The sequence below is a fragment of the Populus alba genome, chromosome 19, assembly GCF_005239225.2.
Source record: "Populus alba chromosome 19, ASM523922v2, whole genome shotgun sequence".
NCBI classification, from domain to species: Eukaryota; Viridiplantae; Streptophyta; class Magnoliopsida; order Malpighiales; family Salicaceae; genus Populus; species Populus alba.
In genome coordinates, this window is record NC_133302.1 from 20407398 (window position 1) to 20424384 (window position 16987).

The 16987-nt window shown below is 31.1% G+C and overlaps 1 protein-coding gene across 2 annotated transcripts in view; it reads right to left on the reverse strand.

Annotated features, from left to right (window-relative positions):
* LOC118030114 (large ribosomal subunit protein uL18) overlaps positions 1-16987 on the reverse strand; it is a 91645-nt gene that overhangs the window by 39233 nt on the left and 35425 nt on the right. Inside the window, exon 1 of one of the 2 annotated variants that reach the window (XM_035034109.2) lies at positions 4346-4466. The exons of the other annotated variant lie outside the window; for it this stretch is intronic. Within the exon in view, the coding sequence (XP_034890000.1) occupies positions 4346-4348 (3 nt within the window). The 5' untranslated portion in view covers positions 4349-4466. Of the gene's footprint in view, positions 1-4345; positions 4467-16987 lie in introns of those variants that run through there. 2 annotated transcript variants of the gene reach the window in all.

Below are 16987 nucleotides of genomic sequence, written 5' to 3' on the forward strand. Positions count from 1 at the left end.
GTTGTGTTTGTTATTTGTTTTTTTTTATTATTTGTTTGGTGACATGTGGCCCCTGGCTGGATTTGTATCAAATAAAAATTAAACCAGTAATTAGCTTAACAAAACCCGCTTGACCTACCGAGTCAATCAGGAATCTGGATAACCCGGTGAAATTTCATCCATAAAGACTTTTTTTTTTTTTTTTTTATGAACCAGTCGAGAAACAAGCGAGCTGAAACACTAAATCCACCCCACCCTCATTTTCAACTGGAAATGAAAACTAAACACGCGTCCATCTTTTATCTCTTATGCATGATAAGACCCATGAAAACTGAAATCATTGCTTTGTCTATAAAAATAAAAAATAAAAAAACTAACAGCTTAGTAGTTTATTGTACATTAAAGACACATATAATTGTGCATTAAAATAATGACGTCACTATTTTGCTCTTTTAAAATAAAATCATTTAATTAGGTATTAAAAACAATATTTTTTTTTATGTGATCCGTTTATTATTATCATGTTAAATGAAGATAAATAAGTTTTTAAACATTTTTAAAACTAGGATTATGGGTGTTTTATTCTTTTAATATTTTGATAGTATAGTGAAATGACTATATTGCTCTTAAATGCAAAAAAATTAAAAATAATGTTCAGGGTTTTTTTTGTATTTTTATCATGGCTTTTTAGTTATAATCAATGTAAATTAGGAGCATTTTAGTCTTTTAAAAATATAAATATGATTAAAAAATAAAAAGTGGTTGATGCTGGTGTCTAGGAGATGCCCGCACTCTTTGAGCAGCACATGCAACATCTGCGGACAAATACTGCTTTTTATGACGGTGTTGGAAACATTACAACATCCTTTTTCTAGCGGTCAGGTATATATGCATGGTTTTTTTTTCGTTTTCTCCCTCTTCTCTTTCTCCTAGCCTCAAGTTTCATGTTTGCTCTTTCAAAAATTAAATGTCTCATGTTCAATTTGTATTTGTATCAATTTTATTTTTATTATTTTTAATTACTATTTGTTTTGCTTGAAATGCATTTTAAAGTTGATTTTTTCTTCAATTTTTTCTTTCAACATTTTATTTCTCCTAGTCTTTCAAACAAATAAAGTTAGGTTGTCTTTATGGTATAAACAATGTTTTTATAAATTTTTATTTTTTTAGTTTTTTTTGCGTGTTTTGATGTGTTGTTGTAAAAAAATAATTCTTTAAAAATAAAAAATATTATATTGAAGTTTTTTTAATAAAAAAACACTTTAAAAAATAATTATTAATTTTTTAATATTATATTGTAATGATTATGATGATTTGATCGAGAAGAACTTGTTAGACAACTAATTTGGTATTGTAGTTATACTTATTTTTTAAAGTATTTTTTATTTAAAAATCTATTAAAATAATATATTTTTTATTTTTTTAAAATTAATTTTTATATTATAACATCAAAATATTTTCAAAAGGCTAAGGTGTTTTTATTTGTGATGGGGTAGGAAAGAGTATTTAGAAGCTGTTTGTCTTTAAAACATAAACAGTGTTTTTATAAATTTTGATATTTTGAGTTTTTTTAGATAAATTGTTTTTAGTTTTTTCGGTTTGTTTTAATGTGTTGATACAAAAAGTAATATATTGATATATTTTTAATTGAAAAAATATTTTAAAAAGCAATTGTCATGACACTCATAAACACATTCCATATCTTGACTCCAACTGTGTGTGTGCCGATGACATTTTTGCTTTCATAGTATATCATAATGATTATGATGATTTAATTGAGAAGAACTTATACGAGAACCTGTTTTGTATTGTGTCAACATTTATTTTTTAAAGTTTTTTTTACATGAACATATATCAAAATAATAATTTTTTATTACTTTTTAAAATTTATTTTTGATATTACCACATCAAAATAATATAAAAATAACAAAATTAATTAAAAATAATTCCTAAAAATATTCCATGTACAAAATGCTTCATGTCCTGTTATATGTTTTTTTGTTTTGTTTTTTTTATTTGGTAGGGAAGGACATCAAGTCTTGGATCCAAGTGTTTGCTCGTACTGAGGACTTTGTTTGACTTAACATTATATTATAATGGTTATTATTATTTCATTGGGAAGAACTTGTTGTGCATAGCTTTCGAACCTGTATAAAGTGTTGCGTGGATATCGCCGGCGAGAAGGAAAAGATTAGCCAGCGGAGACAGAGGAGATAAAGTTGTTGATCTCTTGATCTCGTCAAATGCCATGTCAAATCTCTTCCAAGGTTTATCTGGACATTGATGATTCCAGGTTGTAGTTCTAGTGTTGTGATCAATATAATACGTTTTCCCTGATGCTGCATCAGATCGCCTCTCCCAGCCTGGTGGCAATGGAGCAGTATATCCACCATAGTTATTGACTGACTGATAACAGTAAGCCAATTCACTATCAAGTGATTGGCCAACCTCCTGCATTGCTCCATTTTGATGTGATCGTATGCAGAAAGCACCAGCAAAATCATCGGTGTACATGATTTCACCCCTGCAATCCTATTCTTTAAATCATAAAAACATGACACGCTATAAAAATAAAATAAATTAAATTAAAAATTTTATCCTTTTAATTTGATTAAGAAAGTCATCCTACAACTATTTTACATTTATTTAAAGCAAGTTACAAGACATGCATAAACTCTTTTGTAAAATTGCAGGTCTCCATTCGGCCAGCCCAGCACTAAAGGATGGTGAGAATTGAGAAAAGTCGCAGCAACTCAGACAACAAATAGAAAATTACAAAGAATTGAAGGGGTTATGGCTAACTCCACAAGAATAAAGAGCCACCGCAAGAAAATAATACTATAAAAGAATCAAATTAAAAAAATTGATCCCTCACACGTAAATTAAACTTGGTGGACTCTTGACGGATTAATTGGGGACTTCTTGACTCAAAATGTAATTTGGGTTAGAGTTTTTTTATTTTTGTCAAATCAACATATCAATTCACTCACGATATGATTACCTTTACCAAACCTAAATGAGATTCAAACGAGTTAATTTTTTTAATTAATAAAAACAATAAAACATGTTACCAAAATACTATAGAGAATACTATGGATATAGACTAAAAAAACTATTCATTGCGACCCTTTAGTTACATTTTTCCCCTTCTAACAAAAAAACCAAAAGCTTATGAGTTAAGGACAATTCAATCTCTTCGCATTGGTCGTTAATTATTTCACCGGAAACATATATGTAACCAAAAGCTTATGAGTTAAGGGCAATTTTTTTATTAGGACATAAGTGAATTATGTTTTATGCATAATAAAATTATTTTTTTAATCTTCATATAAAAAAAAACTAATGTTTTTTATTAAGGGTATTTAAGTTTTTGAAATACAGTAAAAAAAACATATTTGCTCTTAAAAATCAAGAAAAAATCAATCATTAGTCTAGAGATTTTTTTTGTTTGTCGACATCAGTTTTTTTTTTTAAATTCCAAAACTATAAAAGACAATTTGATCATTATAAGATGATTAACTAATTTTTAAATATTGAAAGTTATGGACATATGTAGTTCACACGTCATTGCATGAGAGGTATTTGTGCTCACGATGTGCGTGTGCCTCATGTGGTTAAATCTGTCCTTTTGGTGAAGATTAATTGGTTTGTCGCTAATGAGTCATTTTTTATTTTGTTACTTTTTTCTTCTTTTGTGCTTTATTTTACTGTTTTTCATATTTATTTTTTTGTATATCAAATATTTTAATTCTATTTAGTTATTTATTGATCAAATATTAATTTATTTAACTTCATGTATATTTAAGCATTTTAATTTATAATTATAATTTTTTATATTAAAAAACTAATAAAAATTCTATATCTTTAATTTTTTTATTAATAAAATTTAATCCATAACAAATACTAGTTAAATATTTAATTTTTTTTTAAAACAATATTGTTTTAGTTTTAAAAATAAAACTAAAAACAATTAGTTTTGAAATTGACTTTGCAATTGACCAATCAGCGAATCAGATTTTGGATTCGATCAGATCCCAAACCCGTATGAAATCTATGATCGATACCCATCTAAAAAAATAAGAGGCAGAGAGAAACCAAAGAGATGAGCTAATGGCATTGACAAGCCACACCATTCAATTCTCTACCATGATATATATACATATTAGCACAAGCCCATTTCTAAAAATTCAACAAAACCCTAATCTCTACCTAATTTATAGCTTTACATAGAAAAAAAAAATGATATTTCTATCGTAACCAAAGCTTTTTAAGACTAATAAAATGAAATCTAAAAACAGTTCTTTTTTTTAAGAAGAAATTAAAGAACACATGTAATGTAGTTGAAAGCTAGGGTTTTGAGAGTCATCATTGTAGAAGCTTGATCTGGGAGAGGGAGAAAGGGAGAGGCTAGACGTCTGGTAGGGTTTGAGGGAGAGGTGTGAGAGATATAATGGAACTTGTTATAAACCCTATTCCCTATTGGCTCTTCAGATGAACGGCTGAGATTAGATTTTTTGTAGCAGCAAGGGTTTTGTTGATTTGTGACTTGATCGCTTTTTGGTCATTTCGACCACCAGTTTAAGCATACAAAGCCCAATTCGTCATTTTGGGCTGAAGACCCAAAGTCCATGGAGTCAATAAAAAACTTAATTTTTTTTATTATTAATATAATAATCTGGATTAGTTTATATATATCTCGATTAATTTTATGGGACTTTAAGTTAACGACCATGTAAGTCTCTAGTGACCCTGAAATTTGTAAGACTCGAATTGATGATATTTAAAAAAACAAATCTAGAATCTGACTAATTGAGTTACACTCCTTAAAGTTGACATAATCTATTATTAAGTTATTAAGATCGTAATTAATATTACCGTTGTAATTATTTTTTAAAAATAATTTTTTATTTTTTAAATTTATTTTTAATATTAACTTATTAAAACAATTAAAAAATATTTTAAAAAATTAATTTAAAGTATAAAAAAATTCAAAATGCAGTATAAAAAAAAATATATAGGTTAATTTATGGGGTTGCTGAATCAATTTTAATTAATTATTTTTATTAAAAATATATTTTTTCAGAATTAGTCAAAATAAATCAATTATGTTATTATAAATTTAATCTGATGAATCAAATTTTACCAAATTAATATTTTTACCTTTTCAAATAAAAACTTAACTCGCATAAAGCTTCTCATCACGGATTTTCAATTCAACCCCCTAAGAAAAGTGGGGTTTAATAACTATAATAAATACATTTCTATTATGCAACCAAAACTTCAACGTCTTCTTGAACCAGCCTGGAAAATCAAGTCCTCCTGTGATGATTTTAAATACACTTCTCTCAGTGGCATGACCTTGTAAACTAGTTTGTTTCTGAATTTTATTTTTTTCCTTAACATGAAAGACATGAGGACATCTCCCCTTTTTCCCTAATATCTCCGTCACCTCATAAGATTAATCACTGTAACCGAGAGCCTGTTGTTTTCACGTTAAGTGACTATCATGCTATAAGCGTAGATGGAGTGGAGAGAAATGCAGACACAGGGTTAGCTATGGCAACACAAGAGGGACATTTTCAGGACTTCGTACTGTATCAAGCGTAGACATTTTTAACTGCCATCTATTTTAACAGTAAGCTTCAGTTCTGTAGAATTAAGACTGCCATATCCAAGAATAAATACACGGCTTAAAAATCCGCCGGTTGGGACTTTGAGATCATGTATTGGCAGCCACAGGTTTGAGCTTCATCTCCCAAGATGACTAGGAATTTGTAGTGAAGGGGAGGGGGAGGGGGAGGGGGAGAGAGTGAAATTTAACATGTCTATGGAGGATAGAGATCCCAACCAAATGGGAAAAACTGAAATCTACAGAAACGAAGAATTGCTGTGTTCTTACAGAATTTATCAAGGCCTTTCGACAGCTTCACAGTTGCTCCATTCAGAAGCCAACGCTTTTTAGAATCCTAGTCTATTTGGTAGGAGGAAATTACCAGATGAAGATGTAAAACAACAGGGGTAGCAAAACGAAGGAAAAGTTCTTGGTCAAAAACAAGAACAGAGAAGAAGGGAAGCCAAAAATCCAATGGCCGCACTCTATTTCCTCTCTCGTAGAGTAGAAAGAACATGAAAAGAGAAGAAAAAAACCTAGAAGAAGATTTTTCAACTTGAAAGATATTGTGTGAGTTTCATAACTTGCATATCATTTACTTGTGATGCTAGGAATAAGCAGATAATTACCCATATCAAGTCTTTCTCTTGAAACTCAGAGGACTTGATCCACCATTGGAACTTGGACTCATGATAGGAACTGGCTTGAGAAGGAAACCAGAAGGCCGAGAAGGCACCAAACCATGAATTGGATTTAATACACAACTAAATTGAGTACTTTATGAGCTGATTGAGAGAGATCTTAGCACCAAACCATGAATCTGATATTTGCTTTCCAGAAATGTTTCCAACACAAGTTTTGAGGTAAAATAGAATGATAAGACACATGAGCACATCCTAGTTAAAGAACATGGAGTCAATGGAAAGTATATGAACGAAAACAACAAGTGTCATACATGATAATGTTATCACATTCGAAATGCTTTGGGATTTAATTGCGAGGTGCTTTAAGCAAGGATTATGGATATAAAGGTGCACAACAGAAACTCCTTCCCTTTTAGAAAACAAGATAATGAGGAATAGAGCTAGCCAACAAGTGACTTTATGGTCCTAGTGAAACTGGTATCGCTGCTTTGACAGGAGCAAAGAATCTACAAGAGAACACATGGGTTGCGCGAAGGAATCCCAGAATAAAAAGCTGATACAGAGAGTACAAAACATACATTTAGAGGTTGAACTGGAACTGATGGAAGATGCTGGAAAAGTCTCGTCCCAAGAAACATTTCCAGCTGCTTCTGACGAGGGCCATCTTTACAAGTACATTTTTATATCTTCTCTGTAAAGTGATTTGAAGATTCTGAGCTACAGAAAACTGTTCAGATTTTTCTGCTTCTTCATTGAATATGTTTAGAATTTGGCTATGCATAGCTTTTGAACCAGTATAAAGTGCCAGCGGAGATAGAGGAGAAAAAATTGTCAAATCTCTTTCGAGGTTTATCTGGACATGGATGATTCCAGGTTGTAGTTCTAGTGTTGTGATCAATATAATACGTCTCGTTTTCCCTGTTGCTGCATCAGATCGTTTCTCCCAGCCTGGTGGCAATGGAGCAGTATATCCACCACCATAGTTATTGACTGACGGATATATAACAGTAAGCCAAATCACACTATCAAGTGATATGGCCAACCTCCTGCATTGCTCCACAAAACATTGCAGAGCACCAAAATAACTAGAAGCATTCCAAGGAATCTGCAAAAATTAAAACGAATGACTCCATTTTGATGTGATCTTATGCAGAAAGCACCGGCAAATCATCGGTGTAGAATTGAGAAGAGTCACAACAACTCGGACAACAAACAGAAAATTACAAAGAATTGAAGGCGTTATGACTAATTCCACAAAAATAAAGAGCCCCACAAGAAAATAATACTATAAAAGAATCACATTAAAAAAATTGATCCCTCACACATATATTAAACTTGGTGGACTCTTGACGGATTAATTGGGGACTTCTTGACTCAAAATGTAATTTGGGTTAGTGTTTTTTTTTTAGTCAAATCAACATATCAATTCACTCATTAGCTTTATCAAACCTAAATGAGATTCAAACAAGTTAATTTTAATAATTTTTTTAATTAATAAAAATAATAAAACATGTTACCAAATACTATAGAGAATACTATGTATATAGATTAAAAAAACTATTCATTGCGACACTTTAATTACATTTTTCCCTTTCTAAGAAAAAACCAAAAGCTTATGAGTTAAGGGCAATTTAATCTTTTTGCATTGGTCATTAATTATTTCACGAAACGTATATGTAACCAAAAGCTTATAAGTAAAGGGCAATTTTTTGACTAGGACATATAGGACATATGGGACTTTTCTATTTTTTATGCCTAGCAAAATGATTTTTTAAATCTTCATATAAAAAAAAAATAATGTTTTTTTATTAAGGGTATTTAAGTTTTTTAAATACAGTAAAAAAAAATTATTTGCTCTTGAAAATCAAGAAAAAATCAATAATTAGTCTAGAGATATTTTTATTTGTTGACATTGGTATTTTTATTATTTCCAAAACTATAAAGGCTAATTTGGTCATTGATGATTAGCTAGCTTTTAAATTTAAAAAGTTATTGATTAAAGTAGTTCACATGTCATCGCATGAGAGACACTTGTGCTCTTTGAGTGATATGCACGTGCCTCAGGTGATCAAATCTGTCCTTTTGTTGGAGGTTGGTTGGTTTGTCGATGATGAGTCATTTTTTTTCTTTTTTCTCTTTCAAGTTACAAGTGTGTCCTTTTTATTATTGATATTTCAACTATGATACTTATTCTTTTGATATTTAATTTTTTATCTTAACCATTTTGTAAAAATTTCATTTGTTTTTAATTTAGTTCTTCAATGTCAATTTGCCATATATATATTTTTTAATTTGATCATTGTTCTTTGATTTATAATTTTTTTTTTCCTTGCCCTATTTTTTAATTTTATTATTCAATCCAATTTTATTGTATATTATTTTTCTAAATCAATCCTCATTCTTTTGAATTTTTTCTTTTGTTAAATTATTTTTCTTTTCAATTTAACTCTCTAATAAAAAAAAAATTGGTTTCACCTTCTAATTTATTTTTTATTTCAATTTTCTCTCTCATTCGTTTAATTACCATTTGTTTTAAATTTTTTTATTTTTTTTGCATTAATGATTTTTTATCTCTATCATTCAATATTTAATTTGTTGAGTATATGGCTTCATGATTTGTTCATGTATGGTACTTTTGGTCTAATGACCTAGATCATGAGTTTAAAAGGTTAACGTAGACTAACATTCTTTTTATTTAGCTTGTTGTTTTTCTAATCTCATCGTTTGACATTAGTTTTGTTTTCAAAAAATAAAAAATAAGAATTTCACGTTCAAAATTAGTTTTTTTCTTTCTTTTATTTTTTTATTGTTATTTGTTTTTTTTTAACTTCTTTTGATTTATTTTTTCTTCAATTTTTCTTCTAATTATTTGGTTTAATTTGATTTTTATATCAAAGTTGATCTTCATTCTTTAGATTTTTCTATCCTTTTTATTAATTAAGTTATTTTTTTTAGTTTCATCCTTAGCATTTGATTTCAATTTTTTTATATCAAATTTTGTTCTCATTCTTTTTATCGATATTTATTTTGTTGAGGATCCTTATTTTTTATTGTATTTTTCTTTGTCAATTTTCTCCCTAATCATTTATTTATGGAGGGTTTTGTTTTTTTTTTTCACCTTCTATTATGTTAATTTTAGTCTCATGGTTAGGATCATGAGTTTTGAAAATTGACTTGAGATGACTTTGGTCTTTTTTATGTCCCTCGGCTTTTGATTTTTTTAAATTGATCTGCATGTTTTTTTTTCTGTTCTTTATGTGAGATTATCTCATTCTTATGCTTATGGTCACAAGGTTAATGTGTTAACTCGAATTACTCGAATTTTTATTTTTTTTTCTTTGTTTTTTTATTTTTTTTTCCAGTTTAATTGGATGCATCTTTTTATTGAAAATTTTGCTTTGTTGTTTTTTAGTGTTTATCTTCTATGCAGACAATCTCTTCAATCTTTGCTTCTTAGATGATCATGAGTTTCAAAAGTTCACGCGTGTAGATTTTTATCTTTTTAGTTTAAATTATTTTTAATTTCATCCCTAATATTTATTTTTTTAGGAAATGATCTTCCTGTTTTTTTTTTCACATTTATTCTTTTGTGGTATCAAATATCTTAATTCTATTTAGTTATTTATTGATCAAATATTAATTTATTTAACTTAATGTATATTTAAGCATTTTAATTTTATAATTAGAAGTTTTTTATATTAAAAAAACTAATAAAAATCCTATCTATTTTTTTTATTAAAAAATCTAATTCATAACAAAACACTAGTTAAATATCTAACGAAATCTATTATTGGTCCCCACCTGAAGAAACGAGAGGCAGAGAGAAACCAAAGAGATGAGCTAACGGCATCGACAAGCCACGTGATTTGATTTTCTACCATGATATATATATATATTGTTTCCTTGGACAAGTTGCAACACAAATTCCAAAACCCATTTTCAGTTTCCTAGATTTTGAGTAAGTTTTAGTTCTTTTTCGAAGTGGGTGGTTTGATTTAGCTTAGCTTATCGTGTTGTAAATTGTCATCTTTTTTGTTGAATGCTATACTTGGACGTCATTTTTTGTAGTATCATTTTGTTAGTGATTGTATTGTGAGGCCCAGTTGGGGAATTGGTTTATTTGTTCTGAATCCACTCTGGTTTGGTTTGTTTTAGCTTAGTGTGTTTTACTTACTTGTGAGTTGTACACTTAAATATGTTGTTTTGTGGAACGAGTTCTTTGTTTTTCATGATTTTGTTTAAAAATGGAGCTCAAGCTTGAGGTTTTAAAAGCCAACTTAAGGAGGGTTCATCTTGGTATAATGAATTGAAGCGGTCATGGTTCAATTTTGGTCATTTTGATCCATTTCTCACTTGTCTTTCATAGTTTTGATCCACATTGATGCCATTTGTTTTCACTATTCGAGAAAGAGTTTACTTTTTTTTTTAATTTCAAGGAATCCTCTTATAAGTTGATTGCTTGTCAGAAATGGAAATAACCCTTATTCAACTTAGCTTGGTTTAATTGCTGCTCTTTTTTTCATGGGCAAATTTGGAGATTGAACTGCATTTTAATTGTAAAGTTTTACTTTCATACAGAACATGGAAGCTTGGTGATTTTGATAAGGTTTATATTGAGTTAACAAAAGATGTTGCATGTTTGCTCTGCCACTTAGTGTTGTTCCTCTCATTCTCAGGTGAGTTTCACTTCCTAGACTGTAATTTAATTCATGTTGTTGCCAAGTTTCTATCATCCTTGTACCTCGGATTTCATATATGCCCTTAGTTTAGGAGATGCATGACCTCTAATTAGGTGAAGAACAAGTCGGGACTATAATTGAACTTTTGCTAAAGAGAAAAATTCTGGTGTCAAAAAATAAAAGAAAAAAATTTTGGTGCAACTAGAAATGTCCGCCTCTTTATAAAATATGTTTGATGTATTTGAGTTGAAAAATTTAGGGTGCCTAAGTGAAGGTTTTGAATGAAGGTATCAATTAAGCTTCAACTATTTAAGCATAAAGGTCAGTATGACATCATGTAGAGTTTATGTGCCTAAGTGAAGGTTTTGAATTGATTCTCATACTCTAGCATGGTATCATAGTCCAGTGCAGCTTTCTCCTTTGTTTTAGGCCTACACATCAGAGGGATGCTGATTAAATCCCTTAACAATCTAGCAGAAAGCTTTGCATTGGACTTATAATCTGCTTGTACACTCCCTTTTGTGCATGAAGGATTTGTTAATTTAATCTGCATTACATGGGAAGCTTAAGTTTTCTATCAGATTTGTGTAGGGGTTTTTATAGGGTGTGGGCATATGGTGGTTACTCTTGAGATTTATCTCCGCAATTAACTTTGGAGCTCTTGGCAGAGAAGGAAGACGCCATACTTATTGATGTCCAGCCTGAGGTAAGAGAGTAAATTTTCCTGGCCTTTTATGTTCTTAAGTTTCTTTTGTTAAATTCTATTACGTCAATAAGAGACACTAAAGATGACTATTCAGACATTTACTGAAGGGTTTGTACTGTTTTTCAACTCTGTTCATTAATACCTTCTATCTTTTAGCTACCCCATTTCATATTTTCAATATTTAATTTCTTTTCACTAGGAAATATTACTTACCATCCACCTATCAACCCCCCCCCATTTCTCTTACATCATAGTAAAAAAATCTCAAATATGGCACCCTCATTAATTTCCTTTTTTCCCCTTAACATGGCATTGAACTTGGTAGGCATTGTTTATATGAAGGTTCTCAGAGAAAGAGATGGCATTCCTGATCTTAGGCGAGCCGCTCGGTTTCTCTCTGCAAGTGTAACTCTACCAAAGGTTGGTTTTATTTGATAATACTATTCAAAAGCTATGAGTGGAGAGGTATCGCTATTTGGTATGAGGATGATAGTTTAGAACAATTACTTTATAAATGTCAAATAACTCTTTGAACCAACATTAAAAAAATAAAACGAGAATTGGAGCTTGGCTATATCCCTTTTTCATAACTTTGTCTTATATTCTTCAACTTTATTCAGGTTGATGGCCCAGCAAGGAAGCTTTTAAAGGGTGGACGAGATCTTGATGACATCTTACCTGCTGCAGTGATTCAAAACTTGAAAGTTGTACAGGTATAGCTTTATGTTCTAAGAGCTTCAATATAACTATTATTTATGCATGCCGTCATTGTTTCAAGACATTATGAAAAATAAAAATGAGAATTCTGAGTAGTGCAAGAAGAGAGGAAATTCTCGGGGGGGGGGGGTTTGGGCTTGGTTTAATCAATGTTGTGTGTTTTAGCATTAGTGGCCTCCAAGGACACAAGAAATGTTTTTGGTATTACCATATGCAGTACAGTTGCTACATCACAATCTACTGAGTATTCCATATTTAAATCCTGAAGTAGGAACATTGTCTTTTGTTCTTATACTTGTAGGACAGGTACCGGGTAATAGTTATGGATGCTGATGGTTCTCGTTCTACAGACATTGCTAGATCCTTGAGAAAGCTTGGGGTTAAGGCAAGTATTTGGAATCTCTAAGATTTTTTGAGTTTATTTATAATCAGCTGAAATCTAGAATTTTTCTAAATTAGGTTCAAAAAATATTGTATGAGCTAATTTTGTTATTTTTCATTTTTATTTTCATATTTCTTAGTTTGTTTAGGCTAATTTTGAGTTTATTTAAAGAGTTATAAAATATACAATAATAAAATCCTGAATTTAAAGTTTTTATGTACTTACTGTTTTTCTTGTAATTTGGTTAGTAAATGGTAATCAAAGATCCAAAACATGACTATAGTATTCTGCATGTGCAAGAATAAATGCAAGGGAATTTGTTGAATAACATAAAGTTAGTTCGTTAGTCAGTTGCAAGGGAAGAACAATATTTACAGCTATCTTGAAAACCAAGTAATAATTGAAGAACAATTTGCAGTAACTACAGAACTCTCTCTCCCTTTCAATCTCTTTTATATCTCGCAAAATTTTCTTTTGAACTTTTTGTCCGCCTGTAGATTTTCATCAAAGTGCAGATACACCCCACAGCTTTTCAACTCGAGAGGCCTTCGTATCTCACCACCTATCCTCGCCAAGCCCTCGCGACAGTAGCGGCGGAATTTAAATGTAACTTCATTGCCAGAATATTTACGCAATTGATTTACAAATATATCTTCGTAGCGTAGAATCATTTGATCTGAGTCACATGTCTCCAAGAAAAATAATTGAGATGGTGTTTCCGGTAAAGCGTATAAGACTTTATCATCACCATCATTCTCACCGTTTTTACTCTTAACATGGCAATTAAAGTATACATTATAAGAACCACAGGAGGGAAGAGGGAGTAGAAAGACAAGGCAGAAAGCAATTCCCTTGAGCTGATGACAATTTGAGGGCAACTGTATGGTGACTGAAGATCCAATTCCTTTGTCACCGAACCATTCTGGAATTTCACTCCCCGGTAGAACCATTTGAATTATGCCATGTGGGATCTCCTCTCCGGACTGTAACACAAGAGTCACATTTCAAAAATGTGATGAAGCAAGCAAGAGAGAGAGAAGGGGGTTTAGAGAGATACCTGAATTTTCAAATGCATTGCTGCTACCAGTGGTTTCTGATCCAATTTGCAGCAATTTGTAAAATCCAATTGATCATGCCATAATCTACCGTTATTTATGATTGATATTGCGGTTTCTAGTGATGCACAGTCATATGTACTTAGACGGCTCAGCGAAGGGGGGAGCTCAGGTAACGCTTTAATAGGCGTTCCATCCAAAGTCAGTTCTTCCAAACATACCATATCTTTGATTGACAAGGGTAGCTCTTTAATAGGCGTTCCACTCAAATCCAGAACTTCCAAACATACCATATCTTTGATTGACAAGGGTAGCTCTTTAATGCCTGTATTAATCAAGCAAAGCTCCGCCAAAGATTTCACATCCTCTAAATTCTCCGGAAACTTGGTCATCTTTGAGCAACCACGTAGATTAAGATATTCCAACCGGCCAGTAAGTACTGATTGTGGAAGTTCTTTGATTGAAGTTTCCGTCAACCATAAACTTTCCATATTTTGTGAAATCGTTGGACACGTGGTCATATCTAGGCACCTATCTATATGAAGTCTTCTGAGAACCTTTGAATCAAGCATTGGAAAACTTCTAAGATTATAGCAACGAAAGAGATCAATTACTTCCAGCTTGTAAAGATATTGAAGAGATGACGGAACCTCGGTTAAACTTGGACAGTTCTGAAGTGTTAAGGACACTAAATTTTTGGCCATTGATAGATCTGGCAATTCCGTCAAGTATGGAGAGTCAGATAGGTCGATTGTTCTTAAATTTCCAACATCCTGTCAACATAAAAAGGCATAATTAGAAAGTTAGCACCTCCAACTTCATATTTCTGATCATAATCTGTAGCTATTAAATCATACCTTTACTCCTGTCCAAAGTTTTACAAGCTTGCTTTTGCGTAGGTCAAGCTCGACAAGGTGTTCAGCACGAAAAGATGGCGGCAAGGATTTCGAAGGGAATCGCTCCCATCGCAAATATCTCAGCTCATTAGGAAGATATTCGAGGCCAGTAGGAAGAAGGTTCATTGTAAATTCATATTCTTGGAAGGAACCAACATAGAAACTGAGAAATCTAAGACCATCCATCATTGCGAAGGCATCAGATTTCAAGTGTATGTGTCTCGGGAGCCAGTGAAAAGATATGCCTTTAATTTTTCGAGTTCCCTGTTAAACAAGAATAAAGAATAAACAAACACTAATACAATCTACTCAAACACAATATCAACTTTTGAGCAAATACATGAACGACAGTTAATGGCTGTAGCTTTAACCTTATTTTCCTTCAATACTTGAACGACATCATGATGACGAGATAACCTGCTACGTTCGCCAGGAAAATCAGATTCTGCACGAACAATGTTAAATGCCATTTCTCGTAGTAAATCATGCATTTCTAGCTTGTCATCAGTTACAGTTATGAGACACTTATCAATGAGCGTGCTTATATCGAACTTCACAGACCGACCATATAAGCCATCTAATATTCTTGTTGCTTTGTTTGACTCCAATCCTTTTAAGAAATGTGCTATGTCAAGAAATATGGATTTTTGTTCTGAATCCAACCCATCGTAACTAATTCTCAACGCGCTTTCGATTTCACGGTGCTGAGCTAGTTTATTCAATGCACTGTACCATTCTTCGATGCTTTTACCATTGAGAGAGGAACCCAAAACTTTAAGAGCCAACGGATTGCCTTGTACACGCCTTACAGTCATCTTTGCTATCCAGTATCTGTGATCACTTGTGGGGATGCAATTCTTCAAGGCTTTTGAGCGAAAGAGTTGAATAGCGTCTTCATCGGCCAACCCCTGAACCTTGTATGTCTCGTCTACTACATTACTAAGCACTTGCTTGTCCCTACTTGTTATGAGAACTTTACTGCCCGGACCAAATGAACTGTTTCGTTCATCAAGCAAATCTCTCCATTCTTCCAAACACATTAAATTATCCACATTATCCAGAACAATTAAACCCCTTATACGACGAAGTCTATCCCTCACAAAAGAATCTCGAAAAGTCAAGTAGCCCATGGTGTTCAGAGTTTCTGGGCCAAGCAGCCATGAAAGAAAGCTTCTTCGCAAATCAGATTGTTGCCTAAAGTTTGAAAAAAAGATTCCTTCAAATCGAGAACGAACCTTGGTGCACACAGCTTCAGCAATCGTTGTCTTACCGATACCACCCATTCCCCATATCCCAACAATGAGAACATCTGGAGACTCCATACCCAACAAAGACTCAACTTCGCTAACACGAACATCAATTCCAAATAGACCCGTAGTGTGACTTGAAGACTTGGCATGCAATTTTTTCAAAACATCTCCAACGATATTCTTAATAAATTCAGACTCCAGCCTGACAAACAAGAAGAAACATATAAACATACTCACTCCGTAGTAGCAGGCACATATGAGTAATTGAGCATCATTATTGGCAATGGATACAGCTAATCAATCCTTGAAACTGGAAACTACATGTAATCGGTGTTTATCTAAGAAAATCAATGAAATGCAAATATAGCAAAGTTGGCATATGATATTGTTTTCTCATATCATCTTATCTTATAGAATCATCTCAATCAGTAATATTTTTTAATATAGCATTCTCCTTTTCACCTCAAATAAACACTCAAATAAATAGAATATTATTTAAGGACACAAGAAAACATTGACTGTCCTCATAAAATTTAACGTAAGGATTCCTAAGTATCTACTTTTTATCTTATTCAAGAAACTTTTTAAAATATATTAAAAATATATTTTTTAAAATATATATATATATATATATATTTTAATATAAATGCATTAAAAATAATCTGAAAAAACTAAAAAGAATAGTTTAAAATAAAAAGAATTATTTTAAAAATATATATTTTAAAAAAACATTTTGAAACACAAAAACAAACAACCACTTAATATCAATACAAACCTTAATATCTATACATGCATTTCACTACAAATAATTATTTATTTATTTTAAAAAAAAATTATTTTTAATATAAATATATCAAAAATAATATAAAAACACTAAAAAAAAATAATTAATTTTTTTAAATTTTTTTAAAAAAACATTTTAAAACAGAAAAACAAACACCCACTTAATATCTATACAAGCATTTCGCTACGGATAATATATTTTTTTATTTTTTAATATAAACACAATAAAATAATCTAAAAACATTATTTTTTAAAAAAAATTAATTTTAAAAAAAAACATTTTAA